Here is a 21,737-nt window from a genome sequence, read left to right on the forward strand (position 1 = left end):
TATAAAACATTTTAGGTATACAATGTGGGAAAAGTTAAACTAAATTATTAAGTTATCTAAAGAGATAATAATCTAAGAGGCAACTTTTGTTTTAAAAGTGTGTAGTATTAAAGATGGGACGCAGGTGGTGTTGTGGTTTAAACCACTACGCTGCTTGGACTTGCCAATCAGAAGGTCGGCGGTTCGAGGCCCCACGATGGGGTGAGCTCATTGTTCGGTCCCAGCTCCTGCCAACCTACCGTAGCAGTTCGAAAGCACACAGTCCAAGTAGATAAATAGGTACCACAACAGCGGGAAGGTAAACGGTGTTTCCGTGTGCTGCTCTGGCTTCGCCAGAAATGGCTTAGTCATGCTGGCCACATGACCCGGAAAAACTGTCTGCGGACAAACGTTGGCTCCCTCGGCCAGTAAAGCGAGATGAGCGCCGCAAACCCAGAATCGTTCACGACTAGACTTAACTGTCAGGGGTACCTTTACCTTTAGTATTAAATATAGTTATTTAATATTACCTTAGAGTGCAAACAAGATTCAGATTCAGAGGAAGGCTTGAGGGGGAAAATGCTACGAGTTTATTCTAAAATATGTAATGATTTTGTGGGGTTTAAAAAAAGAATGTTGTATGAAATATTTTAAAAATAATGTCCTGCCAACATATTTCAGTTACAGTCATACCTTGGTTGTCAAACTTAATCCATTCTGAGAGTCCATTAGACTCCCGAAACGGTTCGAAAACCAAGGCACAGCTTCTGATTGGCTCCAGGAGCTTCCTTCACTCAATCAGAAGCCGCGTCGGACGTTCGGCTTCCGAAAAACATTCGCAAATCAGAACATTCACTTCTGGGTTTGCGGCATTCGGGAGCCAAAAAGTCCCGAGTATCAAGGTGTTTGACAACCGAGGTATGACTGTATTCTTAAACCAAGGTTTCAAGCAGCTTCAAGTAAGCCCTAATGATGTTAAAGGGTCTTGCTTTCAAGTTAATATGATGAAAATTAAGATACTGAAGTTGAGATCATAGAAGTATAGAATTATAGTGTTGGAAGGAACCCCAAGGGTCATCTAGTCCAGCCCACTGCAATGCAGGAATCTCAACTAGATCATACATGACAGATGGCCATGCAAGCTCTGATTAAAAACATCCAAGGAAGGAGAGCCCGCTACCTCTCAGGAGAATCTGTTCCACTGTCTACACACTCTTAAAACAAAAGTCCCAGCTGCAAAGGTAACCTTGGCTAGGTATTAGAAAGCTGGACATATCTCAAGGAAAACAGAAAAGCAGACTAAGTTCTCAGATCATATTTATCAAGGCTGTTATTGGAAATGTGGCAAACAAAATATTTGTGAATACCTTAAAGTAAACTGTGTAATCAGAACTATATTTTCTCTCTCAATGTAAAAAGGGGGGAAACCCTACAAACTTGTACACACTGTCTACACACTCTTAAAACAAAAGTCCCAGCTGCAAAGGTAACCTTGGCTAGGTATTAGAAAGCTAGACATATCTCAAGGAAAACAGAAAAGCAGACTAAGGTCTCAGATCATATTTATCAAGGCTGTTATTGGAAACGTGGCAAACAAAATATTTGTGAATACCTTAAAGTAAACTGTGTAATTAGAACTACAGTATATTTTCTCTCTCAATGTAAAAAGGGGGGAAACCCTACAAACTTGTAGCCTTCATCTTGTGTTTGTCAAGCATTAAATGGTCTCTTTCCTAGAATCACCTCTATTATGGTAGTGGTGCCATGAAAACCTCACTCCTCAAAAGATGTACAGTCTCAAAGTTCCCCATCAACTTTCTTCTTAGCTATAGAATCCTTTTAAATGAAGTGAGTTCTTGGGAAATTTAAACTTTTAATTTACACTCAACATCTTCAGAAAGGTCTAGTATTGGTTAGAAATGTCATCACAACCTGCTCCTCATTTGGAACACCAAGTAGGCTTAGAATTTAAGAAAATCAGCTAGGGTTGCCAGGCTTACTGTTCAAAAGAGCAAATTCTCAATCCAAAAAGTTTGGCTGGGATGGTAAAAAGATTCCAGATGTGGGGACTAAATTAATCTCACTACTCCTACCTTTGTATATATAACCCATAATGCCTGAGCTTGACTGTGAAGAACTCTCCAAGAACAGGCCAGGATCATAATCCAAATTATATTGGTTCCTTTCTTCCCAACTCAAAGATCACATAAATATATCATGATGACTGGCGCACAAGACTGACAGAACTTACCTCGATAATCAACTCCAGAATTCAACTTTACAACAACTGGTCTTCCAATGATTTGTTTCAAGAAATCACTTGGAGTTTGTTTCCGTAAACTCATTTTGACAGATCTGGGAGGCTAAAGGAAACAAAAATAGGAAAATGGTTGAAATGCAGAACTCAAAACAGCACAAATGCTCAACAAACAGAGGTAGGATGCTGGCTCTGTAAAGTGATCATTTGGGAAATAAATATCAAACAAGAGGATAAAGCAAAAAAAAATTTGAAGCAAGGCTTTTGAAACTGCAATTCTACAGCCACTGCATGAAACTACTCTCAGCTACATACAGTTTGATATTCTTAATAAGAAGCTTATCTAACACATCTGTTCACAACACACCACCATTTGAAAACATTCAAAGTACTCTGGCATGCCTTTATTCTGTCTCTGTAGTTTTTCTACAAAAGAACTTCACAGTATTGTGGAATTCAGATTCTTTTTTTAACATGGTGACTATGGATTTATAAATAAGGAAGCACAAGCACAGGCACTCTCATCTCATGTACTCATGTATTCAGAACTTTCATTATTTTAAGGCAGTAACATACTGATGAGTGAATTCACTCCAAAAGTACATTGACACAATCGTATAAAAAGCCTAATTTGGTAAACATAGAAATAACCATCTAAAACTTCAGATCCATTTAGTCAATTGTTTTTGCAACTGGATACGTTTCCTAGAAGCACAAGTTGGTGTTGGCAGCATTTCTTCAAATATCACAATAAATATGATCTATTTAAAGTCTCTAAATCTGCTTTTCTTTTAAATACCCCGAACTCTGCACTTTTTGATAAATTAAGTCAACCTATGCCCATTTCACAATATCCATAGCAGCCCTGATGTAACATCCTAGAAGCCTACACAACACAACTGACCTAACTGGGATTTATGCTGTAGCAGATTAGGGTTGCTGCCCAAGAACATTATCATAGGATTCATCAAAACATTTTCTTCATTTATTGCCTCTAATATGATATTCTGGATTTTTAAGAAGTACCGGTAGTTTTATCTATTCTTATTTCCCTTTTCTATTTTCACCATCATTCACTAGAAACAAGACGATGACAGTCACAGATAACCTAGAAATGAAAACCTACAAGTGGACATGATGCACAAGGTTTGTGCATGCAAACACAGGTCAGGCCCATTCATTCATAAAAGCTCCAGATGACCCAATTATTTCCAAGACAGCTAGAGGTAATATCATTATAATATGCTTCTCTGCGGCAGCCTGGCAACCTTGGACACATTATGTACAGTGTATATGTACCCTAGGAAAAAGCAGGGCATACTTAAGTGTCCACAATTTTCCATCAAAATGTTGAGCATAGACCAATCAGACATTTGGATTATAAAATTCACAAGCAGAGACTGGAAGAGCTGCTTAAGGAAAATGAGTCAAGAAGCCTTGCAACTTAACATTTAGCAATCCCAGAACTTCTGGGACTCCTCCTGAAGTCCTGCTGAAGGGTGAGTAATAAATTTAATAAAATTTAATAAAATCAAGGTATCTTGTGGGTGCATACATAGATCAACAGCACCAGAGGAAGCTTTCCAGGAAACATTTCCTGAAAGCACCTAACGGAGACCTAGCCTCCTTGACCCATCACCATTTGGATTATTTGGCAAATGCAATCCTTGTGAAGCGCAGGGTTAAAAAAATAAATGTCTTTTTGAAGTGTATTCCTATTCTACACAGATGTAAAAAGTTTGCGCTTGGCAGTTATTTTATTACCCGAGTGTGCACCTGCAATGGCCACTGTGACTGTAGGTGTGCTCCCGTGTGGTAGTGAGCAAAGGGACGTACTAGGAAGTGGGGTGTGTGTCTCAGGTTCAAATTGCTGCTCAGCTATTAAAGAACCACCGGGTAACACCGGGCCAGCCCCACCTACCTCACAGGTTTATTGTGAGGATAACGTGAACTCGGGGAGGCAGAAGGTGGAGTGCAGAACTGCAGCAGATGAATTAATAAACGTTTGCACGAATTTGAACCCTCTCCACTGCCAGTCCTTCTGTGGGGTCGTATACCGTTAAGGGGCGCACGCCGATGCCGGGGAGGCTGCTCGGCCGTGCATCGCAGGCACCCAGCGAAGTGAAGGGCTGAGGAGCCGAAGACCACACAGTGCGACGGCCAGGGCCGCAGTCTCCCGCTTTGGGGGTCACTTGTGTCCCAAGTCGGCAGGGTCTAGGAAACCAACGGCCAGGGCCCCCTCGTTAACAGGGCGGCCGAGAGGCACTGAGGGAGAAAGCGACACCCTCGACGGCCGCGGCTTGCGAAGGGAGCGGCCCCGCCGCGCAGGCCCTGAGGGAGGCCGCGGTCTAGAATGTTCCGCCACAGCAGCGCGCGCGCGGCCTTTCTCTCTCCCCCCACCCTCCACCAACCGCCACCCCTCGCGCCGCCGCTGCCCTCGAGTTCCACGCTTGCCCGCCCTCAGTCACTCACCCGCGCTTCTTCGCGTTGCTTAACTAGCTCGGGCGGTTTTCCCCGAACGTAAAAAAAGATGATAGGCCGCTCGCTCCGCCAATCAGCGCGCTTCAACTTTGCGTCGCAGCTACGGTGCCCCCACCCGGCCAAAAGTTTTCGCTTCCTCCGCTTTTTCAAAAGCAGGGCGGAGTTCTTTCCTTAAGGCTGCCTTGGCTAGAGAGGAGGAGTCCCGTTGGACTTAAATCGCATTTATTTCCGAGGAAAGGCGACGCACGCAGGGGATCGGGCTGTAGGGCTCCCTTTAAGAGAGTCCCGCCCTGCTCACGGGATAGGTAGGAGAAGACGCGAGGGAGGAGTTCATAAGCCGCCCGCTTTTGTTTTAGTGAAATAAATACGCGCGTGCAGCAATAAGAAGCGAGCTGTGCCTTTGTTTTCAAACCAGGACGTTGTTGCTGCCGGTCCCAAGTTGTTGTTGTTGTTTAGTCGTTTAGTCGTGTCCGACTCTTCGTGACCCCATGGACCATAGCACGCCAGGCACTCCTGTCTTCGCCGGTCCCAAGTATTATCATCATAAAACGGTAGAGTTGGAACGGGTCACGAGGGTCATCTAGTCCAACCCCCTGCAATGCAGGAAACTTTTGCCAACGCGACTGCCTTAATAAAGAAATAATTGAAATAGCAATCCTTGGAAGAGTCCCCTGTAAGAAAACGCCTTTTGCTTCGGAGTTGCCAGAAAACATGTTGCAACTGGGTGGGGTGCGCTGGTGTTTTCTCCAGGCAGAATTTGGCCCCCTATCATTAGGCAGAGTGGAGCAACTGCCTCAAGCAGCAGGTGCTGGCAAGGTGGCCTCTGGTGCCCTCTGCTGACCTCATTGGTGGACAACACTAGCCCATTGTCAGTACGAATTGGAAAACATGTTTGTGGGCTTCCTATAAGCATATGATTGGCCACTGTGAGTACAATATGAGCTTTTTTTTTAAAGGGAGTTGCCACAATTGTTGAGCTTTATTAGGATAAGCCGCCAAAACTTAGGTAGCTGGTGTTTTGAGGGATGGGCAGTGGCTCCACCCACCTGCAGCGGCCGAGACACCCAGCAACTGCTGTGCTGCCCTGCATCTCCTCTGCTGCCCAGTAGTCCAGCCCCCAATGCCCAGCAGCCACCGTTCCAACCTACAGCCCCCCCTGCGCCTGGGTCGGCTCGCCACCCCCACCCCTACACTATAGGGACTAAGTAAGCTTTTGGCCTCATCCACCATCAAAAAGATTCAACTGCCAATCCAATTGGCCCTCTGTGTAATAGAGGTGCTGCCTTGTTCTTTGCCTTAGGCAACAAAATGTCTTGAGCCAGCCCTGCTGCTAGGGTCAGCTGTTCAGAAATCCCTGTTAGCAGCTTGTGCCTGAACACATCATTCAAAAATACCCCACTGGGTTTGGCAGCATTTCCTTTGCAGAATATGTGCATAGAGGTTTGCACATGTTTACTCATGCTGCATATACATAACTTTAAAGCACATTCAAAGTGCACCCTGCACAAACCCTGGGAACTGTAGAATTGTAAGAAGAGTTGCAGTTCCCGGCACCCTTAAACTATAGCGCTCAGAATTGAGGGGTTAAATGTGGTTTGAATCTTCTTTAAATATATGGTGTTAAGCAGCATCAGAAGTAAGCCCTGCTGTATTCAGTGGAGCATCTTCCATACTAAGTGCACTTGAGACTGCAGCCTATTGCTCAGGAAGCAGAGTGTACAACTTGTGAATTGCAACTAGAGTTGCAGATTCCTGAAATTAATGGATTCTGGTACAGTACTGGCTAGGGTCTGGAGGTGGAGTCCAGAGAGGGGCAATTCAGCTGCAGAATCTAGTGGCTCTTGGCAGACCCAGGAGTAGAAAACAGCATAGTTTTTAAAAATGTTGCAGAAGATGCTCAGGAGTGACTTTGCCTATTGCTTTTCAAAAATTGTCAGAACCGCCCCCCACTGTTTAGTTTTAACTCTCAACAGGTGTGTCACTTCTTTGATGGGACTCTGACACTGTCAGCTCCCATTATGTGCTGGAGCTAGAGAAATGAGAATGTGTACATAAGGCTCATGGAGATATGGGTGGGTAGAGCATCCACTTTGTATCCAGAAAGCCATGGTTCAATCCCTGGCATCTCCAGGTAAGGCTGACTGAAACCCTGGAGAGCCTCTGCCAGTCAGTGTAGACAATACTGAGCTAAATTGACCAATGGTCTGGCTCAGTATAAGGCAGCTTCCTATGTTCCTAATTTACACAACTCTCCTGGAAAAATATCTAGTCTGTTTTTATTTTTATTTCAACCTGGTTGAAATTTAAAAAACATAGATTGAGGACTCCTATATATTAAGGGAAGGAGCCAAAAATATATTTTGGTGATTTTCAAGCCAGAAGATATGAAGTGGTCAAAAAGCTGCCTAGACTCGTTTCATGGGACATATTTTACATTCCAATTTTAAGTTTTGGCTCTTGGATGAAAGATAAAATACCTGTAGTGTCAAAACCAGTCTTGAACACCCGCTAACCCATCATATTGCATATTTTACAGGAATACACAAATGTGTTTTTCTCATATGACTTCCTTGGCAAATCTTGATTTAAATGGCAGCATGAATTCTTGGCAAATGTTATGTGGAAGGGACCAGGTTAGGGAAATGAGAGGTAGTCAACTCAGCAACACATTACCCACAGAAGCAGAGGGAAGTTAGAGCTGGGAACTTGTTCTGAATGCTCCTTATCTGCATACCCTTTGTTCTCCATTACATAACTGCTGCCTCTTGATGCATGAACTGAAAATATTTCTTGTTTAGTACGCAATTTCCATTAATTTTGTTTAGTTCCTCTGCCAAGCAAAGCAGGAAGTACACTTTGAGTGCTGGGATGGCTGTAGCTATGCTCTCCAGAGGACAGATGTCAAGAGGAGACAAGAGGTGAGCAGTTTTATGTATGGCCAGAAGAGGAAGCAGAGGCAATGGTTTTTGTATTGTTTAAATGGTTTTCAAAGAAAATTGGTCTTCAAAAACAAGGCATTAGCAGCTGGGAAGGTATCTTGCATAAAACCACAACTTCTGCACAACTTCAGTTTATTTAGGAACATAGAATGCTACTTTATACTGAGTTAGATCCCAACACCATCAAGCCCAGTATTCTCTACATTGACTGGAAGCAGCTGACCAGGCTGGTGGTATTCCCAGCCCTAGGGGACTGGATGGCGCTGTAGCCTAAACCACTGAGCCCCCTGGGCTTGCTGATAGGAAGGTCAGAGGTTCGAATCTGTGTGCCAGGGTGAACTCCCATTGCTCTGTCCCAGCTTCTGCCAACCTAGCAGTTTGAAAGCATACCAGTGTAAGTAGATAAATAGGTACCGCTGTGGCAGGAAGGTAAACGGCGTTTCCGTGTGCTCTGGTTTCTGTCATGGTGTTCCGTTGTGCCAGAAGCAGTTTAGTCATGCTGGCCACATGACCCAGAAAGCTGTCTGTGGACAAACGCCAGCTCCCTTGGCCTGAAGCGAACTGAGCGCTGCAACTCCATAGTCGCCTTTGACTGAACTTAACTGTCCAAGGGTCCTTTACCTTTAACCTTTAATTCATAGCCCTACCTAGAGATGTTAAGAGATTGAATCTGGGACTTTCAGCTTGTAAGGTAGGTAATCTCCTACTGAGCTATGACCCTTCCCCAAATTTCCCATAAATTTCAGCAAAGTTTCTGCATAAATTGGATAAATTACAAAATGACTGACGGCATGTCTGCTTAGGGCATGTTGGAAGATGGGGTGTTCTGATAAGCTGGGTCAGCTCATCCACTCTTTGCTAGCCAAAGGGTATCCATGCAAACCTGCACCAATCCTCTGGTGCAGGGGTTGCCAGGCTTTTTGGACCTGTGGGCTGATTAGCCATCCAGAGAAATTGTGGGCACTGCACACACACACACACACACCTTCTCTACCACCACCACCACCACAACCAAGCACACCTTTGCTACTCACTATAGTAGAATGTATCTTTCAAGCCTCATTTCAGCTGAGAAGAGGACCCTCTGGGTGCCAGAGAAGACGTACTGGTATTCGGTTTTTGTGTACTAGAAGCTGCCGATGTCGATGAGCCCTGCTCTAGTTAGTACAAGTAAAAGGGCATGCAAAATGTATGTTCATTGTTTCCCATAGGTTTAACAGCTAACCCAGGACAGTTGTGAAAGTTCTACCATTATCTCATGAACAGGGCAGTACTTAAAGTTTTATTTTTGCTGGTGTAATTTAATTATTCCTGCACAGTTTGTTTGTATTTTAATATTCTGTTGAAAGCCGCCCAGAGTGGCTGGGGTATAAATAATAAATTATTATTATTATTAGGCTCATCTCATTTTTTTGTATTGTACATTCTGTACTGTATGTTTCATTAATTAAAAAAATCATGAAAAAAATGCATGAGAAATATTCCTTGGCTTCCATAATCTTTTCCAAAACCTATTTCAGAAAAGGTAGATGAGTATTAGACAAAAAATTGGATAGTAAGGAAAGAGAAAAATTACAAGAAGCTACTGGTTTATCTTTTGTTAAGAAAGTAAAGTAACTTGGTGTAAATATGACGTCAAAGAATTTGAATCTATTTAAGGATAATTATGTTAAAATCTGGAATGAAGTTAAGAACGATTTAGAAACCTGGACTAATTTGAAACTGTCTTTGTTGGGCCGTATAGCTACTGTGAAAATGAATGTGTTGCCAAAGATGCTGTTTTTATTTCAATCGTTGCCAATAATTGATAAGCTGGATTGTTTTAAAGAATGGCAAAAGGTTTTATCGAAATTTATATGGCAAGGGAAAAAGCCAAGAATTAAATATAAGATACTTACTGATGACAAACAAAGAGGAGGCTTTTCCCTGCCAGACTTAAAGATTTATTATGAAGCAGCTACCTTTTGCTGGATGAAGGATTGGTTTTTGTTGGAAAATACAGACATTTTGGATTTAGAAGGTTACAATAATCTTTATGGTTGGCATGCATATTTATGGTATGATAAAGTAAAGGCCCACAGAGGCTTTAAAACTCATATAATTAGAAAATCATTGTATAGTGTTTGTTCCAGGTACAAAGATTTGTTAGAAAGAAAAACACCTAAATGGATATCACCATTGGAGGCCAAGGTAAATATGGAAACCAGTTGGCCGAAATATAGAGACTTGTTGATCCAAGAAGGAGACCAATTTAAGTTAAAGACATATGAGGATTTGAAATGTAAACTAGACGATTGGCTCCAATATCACCAGATAAACAAAGTTTTCAAAATGGACAGATTATTTGGTTTCCAATCAGAGAGGTCAAAGTTGGAAACAGAATTGTTAGAACCTAAGACAAAAATACTTTCCAGAATGTATAAATTGTTGCTTGAGTGGCATACGAAAGATGAACAAACAAAAAATGTTATGATTTTGTGGGCAAAGGATGTCGGTCATAATACATGATTGAGGAATGGGAAAAATTATGGCATGAGAATATTAAGTTTACTGCGTGTAGTTTACTGAAGGAAAATCTAATGAAGATGATGTATAGATGGTATCTTACACCAGTAAAATTAGAAAAGATATATCACAACCATGATAACAAATATTGGAGATGTAAGAAAGAAGTAGGCTCATTTTACCACATGTGGTGGACATGTCCACTAGTAAGTGACTTCTGGAACAAGATTTATAATGAACTCAAGAAAGTGTTGAAAAACACATTTGTTAAGAAACCAGAAGCATTTCTAGTGGGCATTGTAGGGAAGGAGATTCCAAAGAAGAATGTATCATTTTTTATGTATGCCACGACAGCAGCGAGACTTCTGATTGCTAAGAACTGGAAACTACAAACATTACCAACGATCGATGACTGGCAGATGAAGATGATGGAGTTTATGGAGTTGGCGGAGATGACCGGAAGAATCCGCAACCAGGGAGAGGAAGTGATGGAAGAAGAATGGAAAGATTTTAAACTGTATTTAAAAAAACATGCTAAAGTAACATATTAGATCAGAAATTAAGTTGTAAATAAACTGTGGAATTTAGGTATATGTGATATGAAAGGTAGAAAATAAGGCTAGGTAAGGTGATGAAAATGATGTAGAATTTGCTAACTATAAATGTGTTAAAGAACCAAAGGGAGGGAAGCCCGAGGAAGTCCCATTATACCATGTGAGATGATATGAGAATTGCTATCGTATATATTTTCTTTGTTTTTTTTCTTTTTATTCTATGTGTCTTTTACCTTTTTTCTTTTATATATTGCTGTTATTTTTGAGAAAATACTAATAAAAATATTATATAAAAAAAGAAAAGGTAGATGAAACACATTTTCAGTTACATGAATTCCTTTGGCTTGCACTTCTCATGAAGACAGTGGAATAGATGGCAGGATATGTTAATGCCTTCCTGTCATAGTCCTAACAAAGCTTGCCTGCCAGTACCAGGCCAGTATGAATATGTCTCCAACACATTCTCTCTTACGCAGAATACACTTTCTTGCTAGTGGGTAGTACTTAAAATGAATGTTAGATATCACCAGGCTTATATTTGATAAGTGCTTTGATGTATACGGTATATAAAAAGCTTGCCCTTGACCACAGGAGACATTCACAGAAAAGGCAGGGTAACAATACATTCATCCCCCCATAGCATCCTTGAACTTCCATTGGAGGAATTGTAATCCAAATTCATTCAGCCTTCCCTTTGGAAAGCAAGGCTGTGTTTTTGTTTCTTTCCAAAAAAACACTATTTGGCAATATTTGTGATGGTGCTTTTAGCATTGACATTTGCAAAATAACAGATATCCTTTCAAAATGGCCTGCTGTGGTTGAATGTTTAGCACTGGAAAGGGCAAGGGAATATCACATTCTGAACTGCATGCTTCCTCTCAACAATTCCATATAAAGCCTGAACAACTAAAAACAATGGGAAAGCTTCCATTAGCGCCTGTACAGTATAATGAAGCTCAACTCATTTGCTCTTCGTCTTCCTGCTACAATTACTGCTACTTGAGAGAGAGATTTCCTGCGAATTTCTGCATGATGTGTGCAGCAAAGGGAACAAATCCCTCCAGTATCATTCAGAGGGCAAATTATGATGCTGTAGCTTGGAAAGGCATGGTAAGCATCATCATAAGAACATAGGAAGCTGCCTTGAATTGAGTCATACCAACTAGCCCAGTATTATTTAGCTTGTAGCAGCTCTCTGAGGTCTTCCACATAATCTACTACCTCAGAGTTGCTAGACGCCCAAGACCCATCAGCCCCACTCAGCATGACCAGTGGTCAAGACTGATAGGAGCTGTAGTTCAGAAAGACCTAGAGGGCCACGTGTTCCCTACCCCTGCACTACCTGACCCTTTGAGGTGGAGCTGGCAGGGACTGAATCTTGCTGAATGGAAGTCAGCTTCCCCGAAATTAAAAACACTACAAGCCCAACACAAAATACAATGGTGCAACTACATTGCCAAGGGTTTAGCTGTACGGTAAGAACCATGTGAAATGAGCCTGTTTAATAGTCCTTTGATGAAGAGGAGGATCGCCGAAGTTCACTTAACAGCACAATCCTATGCATGCTTAACTCAAAAGTACATTCTATGCAGGTTGTTATACACCACCCCAATCTCCACAGCCGTGCAAGATTCCAGGGTTACAGCACAGGCACTTACCCAGGGTTCATGTTTCCTTTGGAAATGAGCACAGTGGAGACTGTGGTGTCTTTATGCTATATGGTTTATTTGCACATATATACACCCGAGCCTACAAGGTAGGGGTTCAAAGCATTCTACTCAAAGCGGGTTCCGTCTCTCTCACAGCTGCAATGTTTAATCCAAAACTGCCAGCACCATGGTGCTCTGAGTCCCCTTTCTCCAGCTCGCAAACTCATTGCCAAATGCAACAAACTCTCCTTCAGCTTACATCCTCACCCACTCCACTTCTGCCCCTCACTCCTGCAACTCTGCCTTTTGTCTCTTGCTTCCTATCTCTCAGCCCATGGCTGGGCTCCACCTGCCTGCGTCCAGATAGTCTTTGCCTTGTTGATGGCTTCCTTGATGGGTCAACACCCTGCCTTCATTTGCTTAATGACCTGGCCATTCAGGCTGGCCTGGACACTGGAGGATTGGTTTGGCCTGTATTTTGCAAAGCCAAATTCAGGGTCTGGCACCTGGGGATTAGGAGTCCAGAAATTAGAAGCGGAGTCCAGGCACCTCACAAACTATAGCGCAGGTCACAGGGCTAACTTCAAAATAGTGTGTATAGGATTGCAGATAAAACGTGCTAGTAGCAGACTTTACAAAAAGTTGTGTACAAGTGCATTTATCTGAATAGTTGGGACACATTCAAAACATTCAGATAATACACAAATGATGCTGTGTCTGAGACATGCAAAGTAAAGGTAGATAGCTGTAATTTTAACTGAAGTAAGTGCAAGCACTGGATGCCCTAGACCATTTGCAGTTCTTTAGAATACTACAGCAAAGGTAAATTAAAATGATTAATCTGAAGTATCTCAGAAAACATTGGATCAACAGGCAAGTATGCCTTATCTCTCTTACCGGTCAAGAGGAGTGGATATTAATTATTAACAAATGTAGGATGGAAACAGCAGATGAAAATTAAAACTCCTAAGATGGTTGAATTCCATCTTAATATATCCTCGCAGATCATGTAATCACATCTGTTAATGGGCAACCTAAGAATGCTACATTTCCTGAGTGACAAAATCTAAATGACCTCAAAGATACCGTCTTCAAAGAGTTTACGTAATCCATAATTAATGGACGTGTTTAAACAGTTCAAAACTCTGGCGGTGAAAATAAAGCCGCTCTATGTTCACTATACAAGTATGACCACAGCATTGAAATGATTCAGTCACAAATAGCCTTACATGCATTTTTGAGCAACTGGCTTGAACACTGCAGCCTGGTATCTTTTTTCAGTGTTTAACCTATGTAGATGGAAGGCAGATTCAGATCAGATCAGGTAGATTCTATGTACCATTGCTTCTGTAAATTTCTTTACAGTGTACCATGGCAAAGCTTCCCCAGTGCTATTATTCATTGGAATCAGACAGAAGCCGCCCTTGTCTTTTAATCAAGATGAACTTGAAAGGTGAACATTGTAAGTGGCAGAAATTATTTATAATTTTGGTAATAAAAGTTTATGTCCAACATTCCAAATTTCATACATCTGCTCTGGTGCTGGCCTTGAGATATAAAACTATTGGAAGTTTCCTTTAGAGTGGGCATTAGTTGAAAGGGGATAAATCAGAATGATAGAGTTCATAGCCGTTCCTAGCTCACAAAATTTCCATATTAACATCTTCACCTCAAACATAAATGGTTACAAAGTTGCAATGAGGAGAGTTGCATTGGCCTTTGTCAATTGAGCTTAATGATGGAAATCCAGACAATGGAACATTTACCTACTGTGGAGCGTTAAAAGAGGAACAATTTCAGAATCCTTGCGCAGAAGACCCAATTAAAAATTTATGGCCAACTGTAAAACATAAAGTGATATTTGACAGTCTTTCTCTTGTTCTCCTTTTCCCGAAGTACAAAACAATGAAACATAAGAAGTCCTCTCACCCCCAACTACTTATAATGAAGCCTTTTTCATAGATCAATGGGAGCTGTACAGAGGATTAAAAATGTGTTTCAGGGTTGTATTTGTTTTATCTGTAGCTCCTGCTATTACAAAGGCTGGGATAGTATAACAGAACAAAAAACATAATGTTTTTACAGTTATTAAGCCCTAGCCATAGTTATCAATTTAATTAGGGCTGCAGTTCCTTCATTCCTTTACCTGGGAGCAAGCCCCATTGAACTCAATAGGACTTGCTGTTGAGTAGACATGAATAGAAATGTCTATTGAATTGCATTTGGGATTTAAAGCACCACAACTTTAAAGCACATTAAAAGTAAATGTATCATTACATAAGTTTTCATGGATTACCAAAAAATGATGCATTCTGATGAAGCGGGCTTTAACTCCCGAATAAGCTTGTGTCATAATAAATTTGTTAGTCTTGAAGATGTTAGTACTGATCTTTTTATTGTTCTGCTAAATTTGTGCTGTGATCTATTTCACAGGGCTGTTCTGAAGATAGTAGACTGTAAAAGACTTCAGAATTTGGTCACCTCCAAACCATACATTAAATGCATATGTAAGGCACATTGCCTCTCTCAAGGAATCCTGAGAAATGCAGTTTACAATTCCCAGCAGCCGTAACAAACTACCTTTCCCAGGATTCATCGGGGAGGCCATGTCTCTGGGGGAAGTATAACATTACTGAAAGGCAGCAACTAAGAACATCCTTCTGCTTCCTCCCTCTCAGCCTGTTCCCCACAGTGGGCTCCACCTTCTTCATCTGACAGCAATTACCACCCCAGTCCCGAGCCAGTGATGACACCAACCCGACAGACATATCTCCCTCCATAAGTGGATACAGGTATTCCCCACTGTGTGCCATTGCACAGTGCTTCCACGGACAAACATAGGGCTCTGGTTCACCACAAATTTTCAGAATTAAGAGAAAGATTGCACTTCAATATTCACAACCCAAAGGCAATCAACAAAAGCATCCTCAATTGCAAGCCAAAATCACTGTGGGTCCATATGCTCAGAAAGGGGTCTCGAGCGGACTCATTCTGCCAGTGCAGAAGGGAGAGAGAACTAAGCTAGAAACCTCATGTGCTGGAGATTTGACTGGTTCAGTAAACTTAATATACGGTGATAATTGACAAACATGCTTTTGCTGCAGTTTCCTAACCTATCAATCTATTGAGTAGCTTTTAGACGAGTGTCCTAGTATGTTGTCAGCAATTCCTACAACTTTCAGCACAGCTGATCTTACGAATCACAATTATTGGCCATGACTAGAAAAGTATTGCTGAAAACAAGCAAGGTCTTAAGAAACTGAACTTTATAGAGCCAGGCATGGCAAGTTCTGAAACAACTCTGGCCACAATGTGATATCAAGATGTATGTAAAACAGGGGGAGCCAGTGTGATGCCCTCCAGATGCTGTTGGACTACAAATCCCATCAGCCCCTGCCAACATGTCCAATGTTCAGGAACAGTGAGAGTTGTAGTCCAACAACATTTAGAAGACATTCTGTTGGCTACCCCTCTTTCATCACTCAGTCCAGAGACCTCCACAGCTAGCATGATATGCTGCTGTTTGGCACACCATCTGGGTTGTCTAATAATGTGTGAGTATTCACACACCCAAAATTTACAAATGGCCAACCCATGGAAACACTCATATTGGCTCTTTTACAGAGTGCGCTGGAGTTGAAGACACTGGTCCCAGTCCTGAGGTGTTGGCAAAGGATCGCACCTAAGGATCACCACTGAGGAAGTATGGAGCAAGATTGTTTGAAGCTGTAAGCACATACTGTATCTGGGGAATGGGAAAGCAAGAAAAGGACTCAGTCCAGTGTCCAGTCTTGTTTCTCTGTCCCCACCACATATTATTAGTGCTGCCAGAGGTGTCCATTCTTATTATTTGTTCGGCAGTGTCTCTTCAATACAGAAGTGCCATGTGAAAGTGCTAGATGCACAGTTCTTAATCACCCCTGTTTGATATTTCTAGCAGGGGATAGTCTAGTCAGGAATGAAAATTGGTTTCTGATTTTGCATCACTCTTGCCAAATCATGGCAATTGTGTGGTTTCAAGCCCATATCTAATATAGAGAAGTTGTATTTCATGTTAGCCTTTGGGGGGGGGGAGTGATTAAATCACTGGACAATTTTCCAGTTTTATTATAAATTTTTAACTATATGGATCAATTTCAGGGTGTGTCAATTTCAAGGTCTTGAATTAAAGCTGTATCATTGTCGGACAAGCAGCCTATAACCAGAAATGGTTATTCTCCATCCATGTTTCCAATTACTGAATCTAATATATTATTAAATTAGCCTTTACCCAAAAAGCATTGATTCTCTGCACAAACATCAGCTTAGACTGTCTTGTAAACTGCACATTGTTTTCCCTTCTGCTTTTAATTTCATCAAAGAAGAATTGATTTTGTCATGTAGAAGAGCTAACCCTAGCAACAAATCAGGTTTTTGAAACAAAAAAGTACACTGTACATTTCCCCCCCTTTTGTTGAAAATGTTTATTTTAATTCTTTGCTTTAGTTTAGACTTGGCTTATGAAAAATGCAATAATTACTGTTACTTATGTTGCTCTTTACTGTAGCTAGTTTTGTCTACAATAACTACAATTATGCTTAGGCTATTCAAAGCAAATGTGGTAACCCAGAACATACAAAACTGTCTTATACTGAGTTATGCCATTGGTCCATCTAGCTCAGTATTGTCTACACTGATTGGCAGTGACTCTCCATGGTTTCAAGCAGGAGTCTCAGTCCTACCCAGATATGTCGGAGATGAAACTTGGGACTTTCTGCATACAGGGAAAATGCTCTACCACTGAGCTATGCCCTTCCCCAGATTCTGATGTTTTGCTGCCTGCTGAAAATGTTTCTGTTTCGCCAAGCATTTCTAAAGAATTAATTTGATTCAGAGCTGGCCATTTGTTCTGCACATTACAGTTCGATAATTTTATGATGTTTTAATTATTTTATTGCACACCACCATGCTTTCTTTTTCTTACAATGAATAGGCAGTTTAGAAGTACACTTGCAAATAAAGATCTAGAAAACATTCCTCATAAAATATGCATTTTTGCGTGCATTTGTTGAACTGAAAGTGCATCATGAAAGTCAAAGAGCATAATCTGATTGATAGCTTTATTCCGATCTGCATATAGGTCCAGGATCAGCAAATGAGGTCAGTTGACTTTAAAATGAAGACTGAATAAATTTCTCTTCCATCCTTAGCTGGGGATTATGGGAGTTGTAGTTCAATAGCATCTGAGGACTTGAGGCTGTGGGAGAATGATGCGGACGTGGGACCCTCCACCCATACTTTTTGTTGTTGCAGGTTAATTACTGAAAAGATATGTAAGTGTGTGTCCGTAACACACATTACAATGCTGGAGAGCAGGCATCCCCAAACTGCAGCCCTCCAGATGTTTTGGCCTACAACTCCCATGATCCCTAGCTAACAGGACCAGTGATCAGGGAAGATGGGAATTGTAGTCCAAAACATCTGGAGGGCCGAAGTTTGGGGATGCCTGCTGGAGAGTAAGGACTGTACAATTAGACACTTTAAAATTACATTAAATTCAATAGGCTTGAACTTTTTGCATTTAAGTCAGTGTAACAAAAAGTGATTAATTTGATTGAATCATTTCCTTAATTATTACCTAGGATTATGTATTGTCCTTAAAACAAAACAAAAAAATCTAAGTACAGATGGGTTTCAGTATTTTTTCCATACCAACCTTAGAAAGTCACACCCTCCCATCAGATGTCAGGGAGAAAAAGAATTACACAACTTTTAGAAAACATCTGAACATCAGGGAAGTTTTTAACTGACATCATATATATACGGTATATATATATATATATATATATATATATATATATATATATATATATATATATATATATATATATTTATTGCTGGAAGCCGCCCAGAGTAGCTGGGGAAACTCAGCCAGAAGGGCAGGGTATTATTTTTATTATTATTATTATTATTATTATTATTATTATTATTATTATTATTAAAGTCAGTCACTTTTATTCCCATTTTAGAGTTCGGGAACTGAGGCTGACGTAACTGAATTGCTAAAAGGTGAGTCAACAGCTCAGGCAGGGCTTTGAATCTTTTATGTTTCATTTTGCTTTTGTAAAGTCATTTCCAATCAGTTTATTGAAAGCATGAAAGCAGGTGAGCTTTACTAGAGGCCTGACAATGCCATGAGACAGCAACTGATACATTATTTATATTTTTATTACTGCTCAGAAGGAATTTTGCTATCAGATTCCTTTATAGCATGTATAATGGTTGAATAGTGTTATAGCCATTTCCTAGAGGCCACACAGGTTTTTTGGTTTGGTTTGGTTTTATGTGTGATTTAAATATGAAAAGAGAGTGGGGTAAACAGGTTAAATTATTGTATGTCATTGCTTTTGAGGCTGGCGGCCTAAAGTCAATGGGAAAGGCTAATGATTTACTGCATGAGCAAGTTAAAAATGTATGCACTAATACATTTTACTGCCCTGTAAATTCATGCTTTATTCCTCTGGCTCTTAAACAAAGTTTTTTTAAAAAAAGAAAAACCAGAGAGAGAGAGAGAGAGAGAGAGAGAGAGAGAGAGAGTTTTCTACATTTAGAGATATCTCCTGAAAAATTGCCCCAACAGATAATAGAAGAGTTAAGAAAATGCAAACATATAATTTTAAAGTAACCTCTTTGCAGCTGTGCATCTTTCCCCTTGTAACACGGGAGTGAAGTCCTTATCTTCCTATTTCCATAAAGCTCCCCAAGCACAGGCCACTGTGGCAGATTTACAGCCCTGGAGCAAGAGAAGTGACAGGCATTTTAATATGAAAGGAGATATGAGGTCTTTAATGTACAATGATGTCACTTCTAACAAGGTAAAAAGTGGGGGCGGGGATCGGCTGGGACTTTTCATCTGTTTGTTTGTTTCTCCTCACTCCAGTCACCAAAGCAAGTGAAACCTGCCCGCTTCGTCAATGACCTTTTTTCAACTGGGAAAAGGTCGCAAATAATTGATAAAATAAGGGAGGAGATTCTGCTTATTCAGGTGGAAGGCACATGCTCAGGTTAAAGGAAGGGAACAGACCTACATCGGGCATGCATTAACCACAATAAGGTAAAGCCAAGAATAGTCTCTAGTCAGAACTTAGTTTGGGAGCATATAAGGGACACGGGTGGCACTGTGGGTTAAACCACAGAGCCTAGGGCTTGCCGATCAGAAGGTCGGCGGTTCGAATCCCCGTGACGGGGTGAGCTCCCGTTGTTCAGTCCCAGCTCCTGCCAACCTAGCAGTTAGAAAGCACATCAAAGTGCAAGTAGATAAATAGGTACCTCTCCAAGCAGGAAGGTAAACGGCATTTCTGTGCGCTGCTCTGGTTCGCCAGAAGCGGCTTCGTCATGCTGGCCACATGACCTGGAAGCTGTACACCGGCTCTCTCGGCCAATAACGCGAGATGAGCATCGCAACCCCAGAGTCGGTCACGACTGGACCTAATGGTCAGGGGTCCCTTTACCTTTTAAGGGCAAGACGTGGTAATGAATGTCCTCAAGGGAGTGTTAAAATGAATCGCTTATTGGATGTTGACCCTCTTTTTTATTATTCTTTTGATCATCCTGGAAATGGCCTAGGAACTTCTATGTAGTCTGATGATCCATCTATTGGTCAGAGAACAGGAGTGGCTGGTGCAATAGGGCTGTGTTGCAGAGCCATCATCCTGATTTGGAATAGGCAACTCCATCAAGTTCTGTTTCTTCTCGTTTCTCATTTTCTTCTGGTCTTAAGTCCAGTCCTTCCCAATTTCCACATCAATCTGCAATTTTTGAAGAAGTCCTCATGAAAATCCACCGGCATCTCAGTGCACATTTCTTCTAATACTTTTGCAAAGCATTCTTTCCATAACATAATGCATTTTTGTATGTTATTATCTCCAATATATGCACTTGTATGCACACTGGATATGCACTTATGAAAATATTTCTTGGCTGAGTCAATGGGAGAAAATGACTGCTCTGCAATGTTCTGTAGGCTGTGATGCACCAAGTAACATTTACCCAAGTGCACAGGTTTCTGCAATATGCAAAACTGTTTAGATTCTGCGATCTTTCAGCTCCTCCCCAACCTTCTCTCCTTGGGATAAGTTAATGAATGAATGGGTCAGTTGACAGCCTTTGGGCCACTTGGGTGCATTGCTGCCAGCTTTCTGGACTTCCATGTCAGTATGGATTTCATTCATTGTATGATCCCCAAACTGTGTTTGTGGCCTTGCTTGACAATCTTTCTCTAGAGACTGACAGGCAGACTTATACTACATTGACCCTATTAGATCTTTCTCTGGCCTTTGGTACATATGACATCAAGAGGTGTTAGGGACACAGTGATGGGACCTGAGAGGCATTTGCATGCCAGCAACTCCATTTGTTCTCCTTATGGAAAGATTCATAGGTGTCTCATTGTTAGTTTTTACTCTCTCTAACCCTTGGTTGTCAAATATATATTCCATATAAGCAGTGCGATCCTAAACCTGGTTTCTACGCAGTGAGTTCCATTGAGCTCAGTGGGTCTTACATTCAGAGTTATCTTGCTTAGGAATGCACTGTTAGGATGCATAAGAAAGCATAACCCAGTGAATATGAAAGCATAACCCAGTGAATATGGTACGACTTACTTCTGAGTAAACATGCATAAGACTCTGCTGCTAATCACTTGCTTCGCAGGGGCAAGATCTTGCTTTGTTTGGAAAGAAGAGCCCTAATTTAATTTTAAGTGGCTGGTTATATTTTTACTGTTAATAATTCTACTAAATAGTTTCATTAGGTACTGCTGTGTTGTTCAATGAGTTTTATAGTTGCATAGAACATTTATGCTGCTGCACGCCACCCCTATCTCCAAGCAGTGTGAGATTCCAGGGTTCCAGGTGCTTACCCAAGGCTTGTGTTTCCTGTGGAGGCTGTGGTGTCCTTATGATATATGGCTTATTTACACATATGTGATCTAAACCACTGAGCCTGGGGCTTGCCGATCAGAAGGTCGACGCTTCAAATCCCTGCGACGGGGTGAGCTCCCATTTTTCGGTCCCAGCTCCTGCCCACCTAGCAGTTCGAAAGCATGTCAAAGTGCAAGTAGATAAATAGGTACCACTCCGGCGGGAGGGTAAACGGCATTTCCATGCGCTGCTCTGGTTCGCCAGAAGCGGCTTAGTCATGCTGGCCACATGACCCAGAAGCTGTCTGCAAACAAACGCCGGCTCCCTTGGCCTATAGAGCGAGATGAGCACCACAACCCCAGAGTCATCTGCGGCTGGACCTAACAGTCAGGGGTACCTTTACCTTACAACCTAAGCCTACAACAGAGGAGGTCACAGCATTAACACCCCAAAAGGGTCCCGCTTCTTCCATA

At 41.5% G+C, this 21,737-nt stretch overlaps 1 protein-coding gene and 1 long non-coding RNA gene across 3 annotated transcripts in view; one reads left to right on the top strand and one right to left on the bottom strand.

Moving 5' to 3' along the window:
- LSM6 (LSM6 homolog, U6 small nuclear RNA and mRNA degradation associated) overlaps window positions 1–2,338 on the bottom strand; it is a 4,618-nt gene extending 2,280 nt beyond the window's left edge. Inside the window, exon 1 of the mRNA XM_035112839.3 lies at window positions 2,231–2,338. Within this exon, the coding sequence (XP_034968730.1) occupies window positions 2,231–2,324 (94 nt within the window). The 5' untranslated portion in view covers window positions 2,325–2,338. The remainder of the gene's footprint in view (window positions 1–2,230) is intronic.
- LOC148687347 (uncharacterized) overlaps window positions 1–16,118 on the top strand; it is an 18,545-nt gene extending 2,427 nt beyond the window's left edge. Inside the window, exons 1-5 of one of the 2 annotated variants that reach the window (XR_015947731.1) lie at window positions 3,600–3,735; window positions 7,543–7,635; window positions 13,730–13,826; window positions 15,043–15,156; window positions 15,989–16,118. This is a non-coding gene — a long non-coding RNA (uncharacterized LOC148687347). Of the gene's footprint in view, window positions 1–3,599; window positions 3,736–7,542; window positions 7,636–13,729; window positions 13,827–15,042; window positions 15,157–15,988 lie in introns of those variants that run through there. The other variant, XR_015947732.1, reaches the window with a different exon arrangement.
- Window positions 16,119–21,737: the final 5,619 nt, after the last annotated feature.

This window comes from Zootoca vivipara, chromosome Z1 (genome assembly GCF_965207765.1).
Source record: "Zootoca vivipara chromosome Z1, rZooViv2.hap1.1, whole genome shotgun sequence".
NCBI lineage: Eukaryota > Metazoa > Chordata > Lepidosauria > Squamata > Lacertidae > Zootoca > Zootoca vivipara.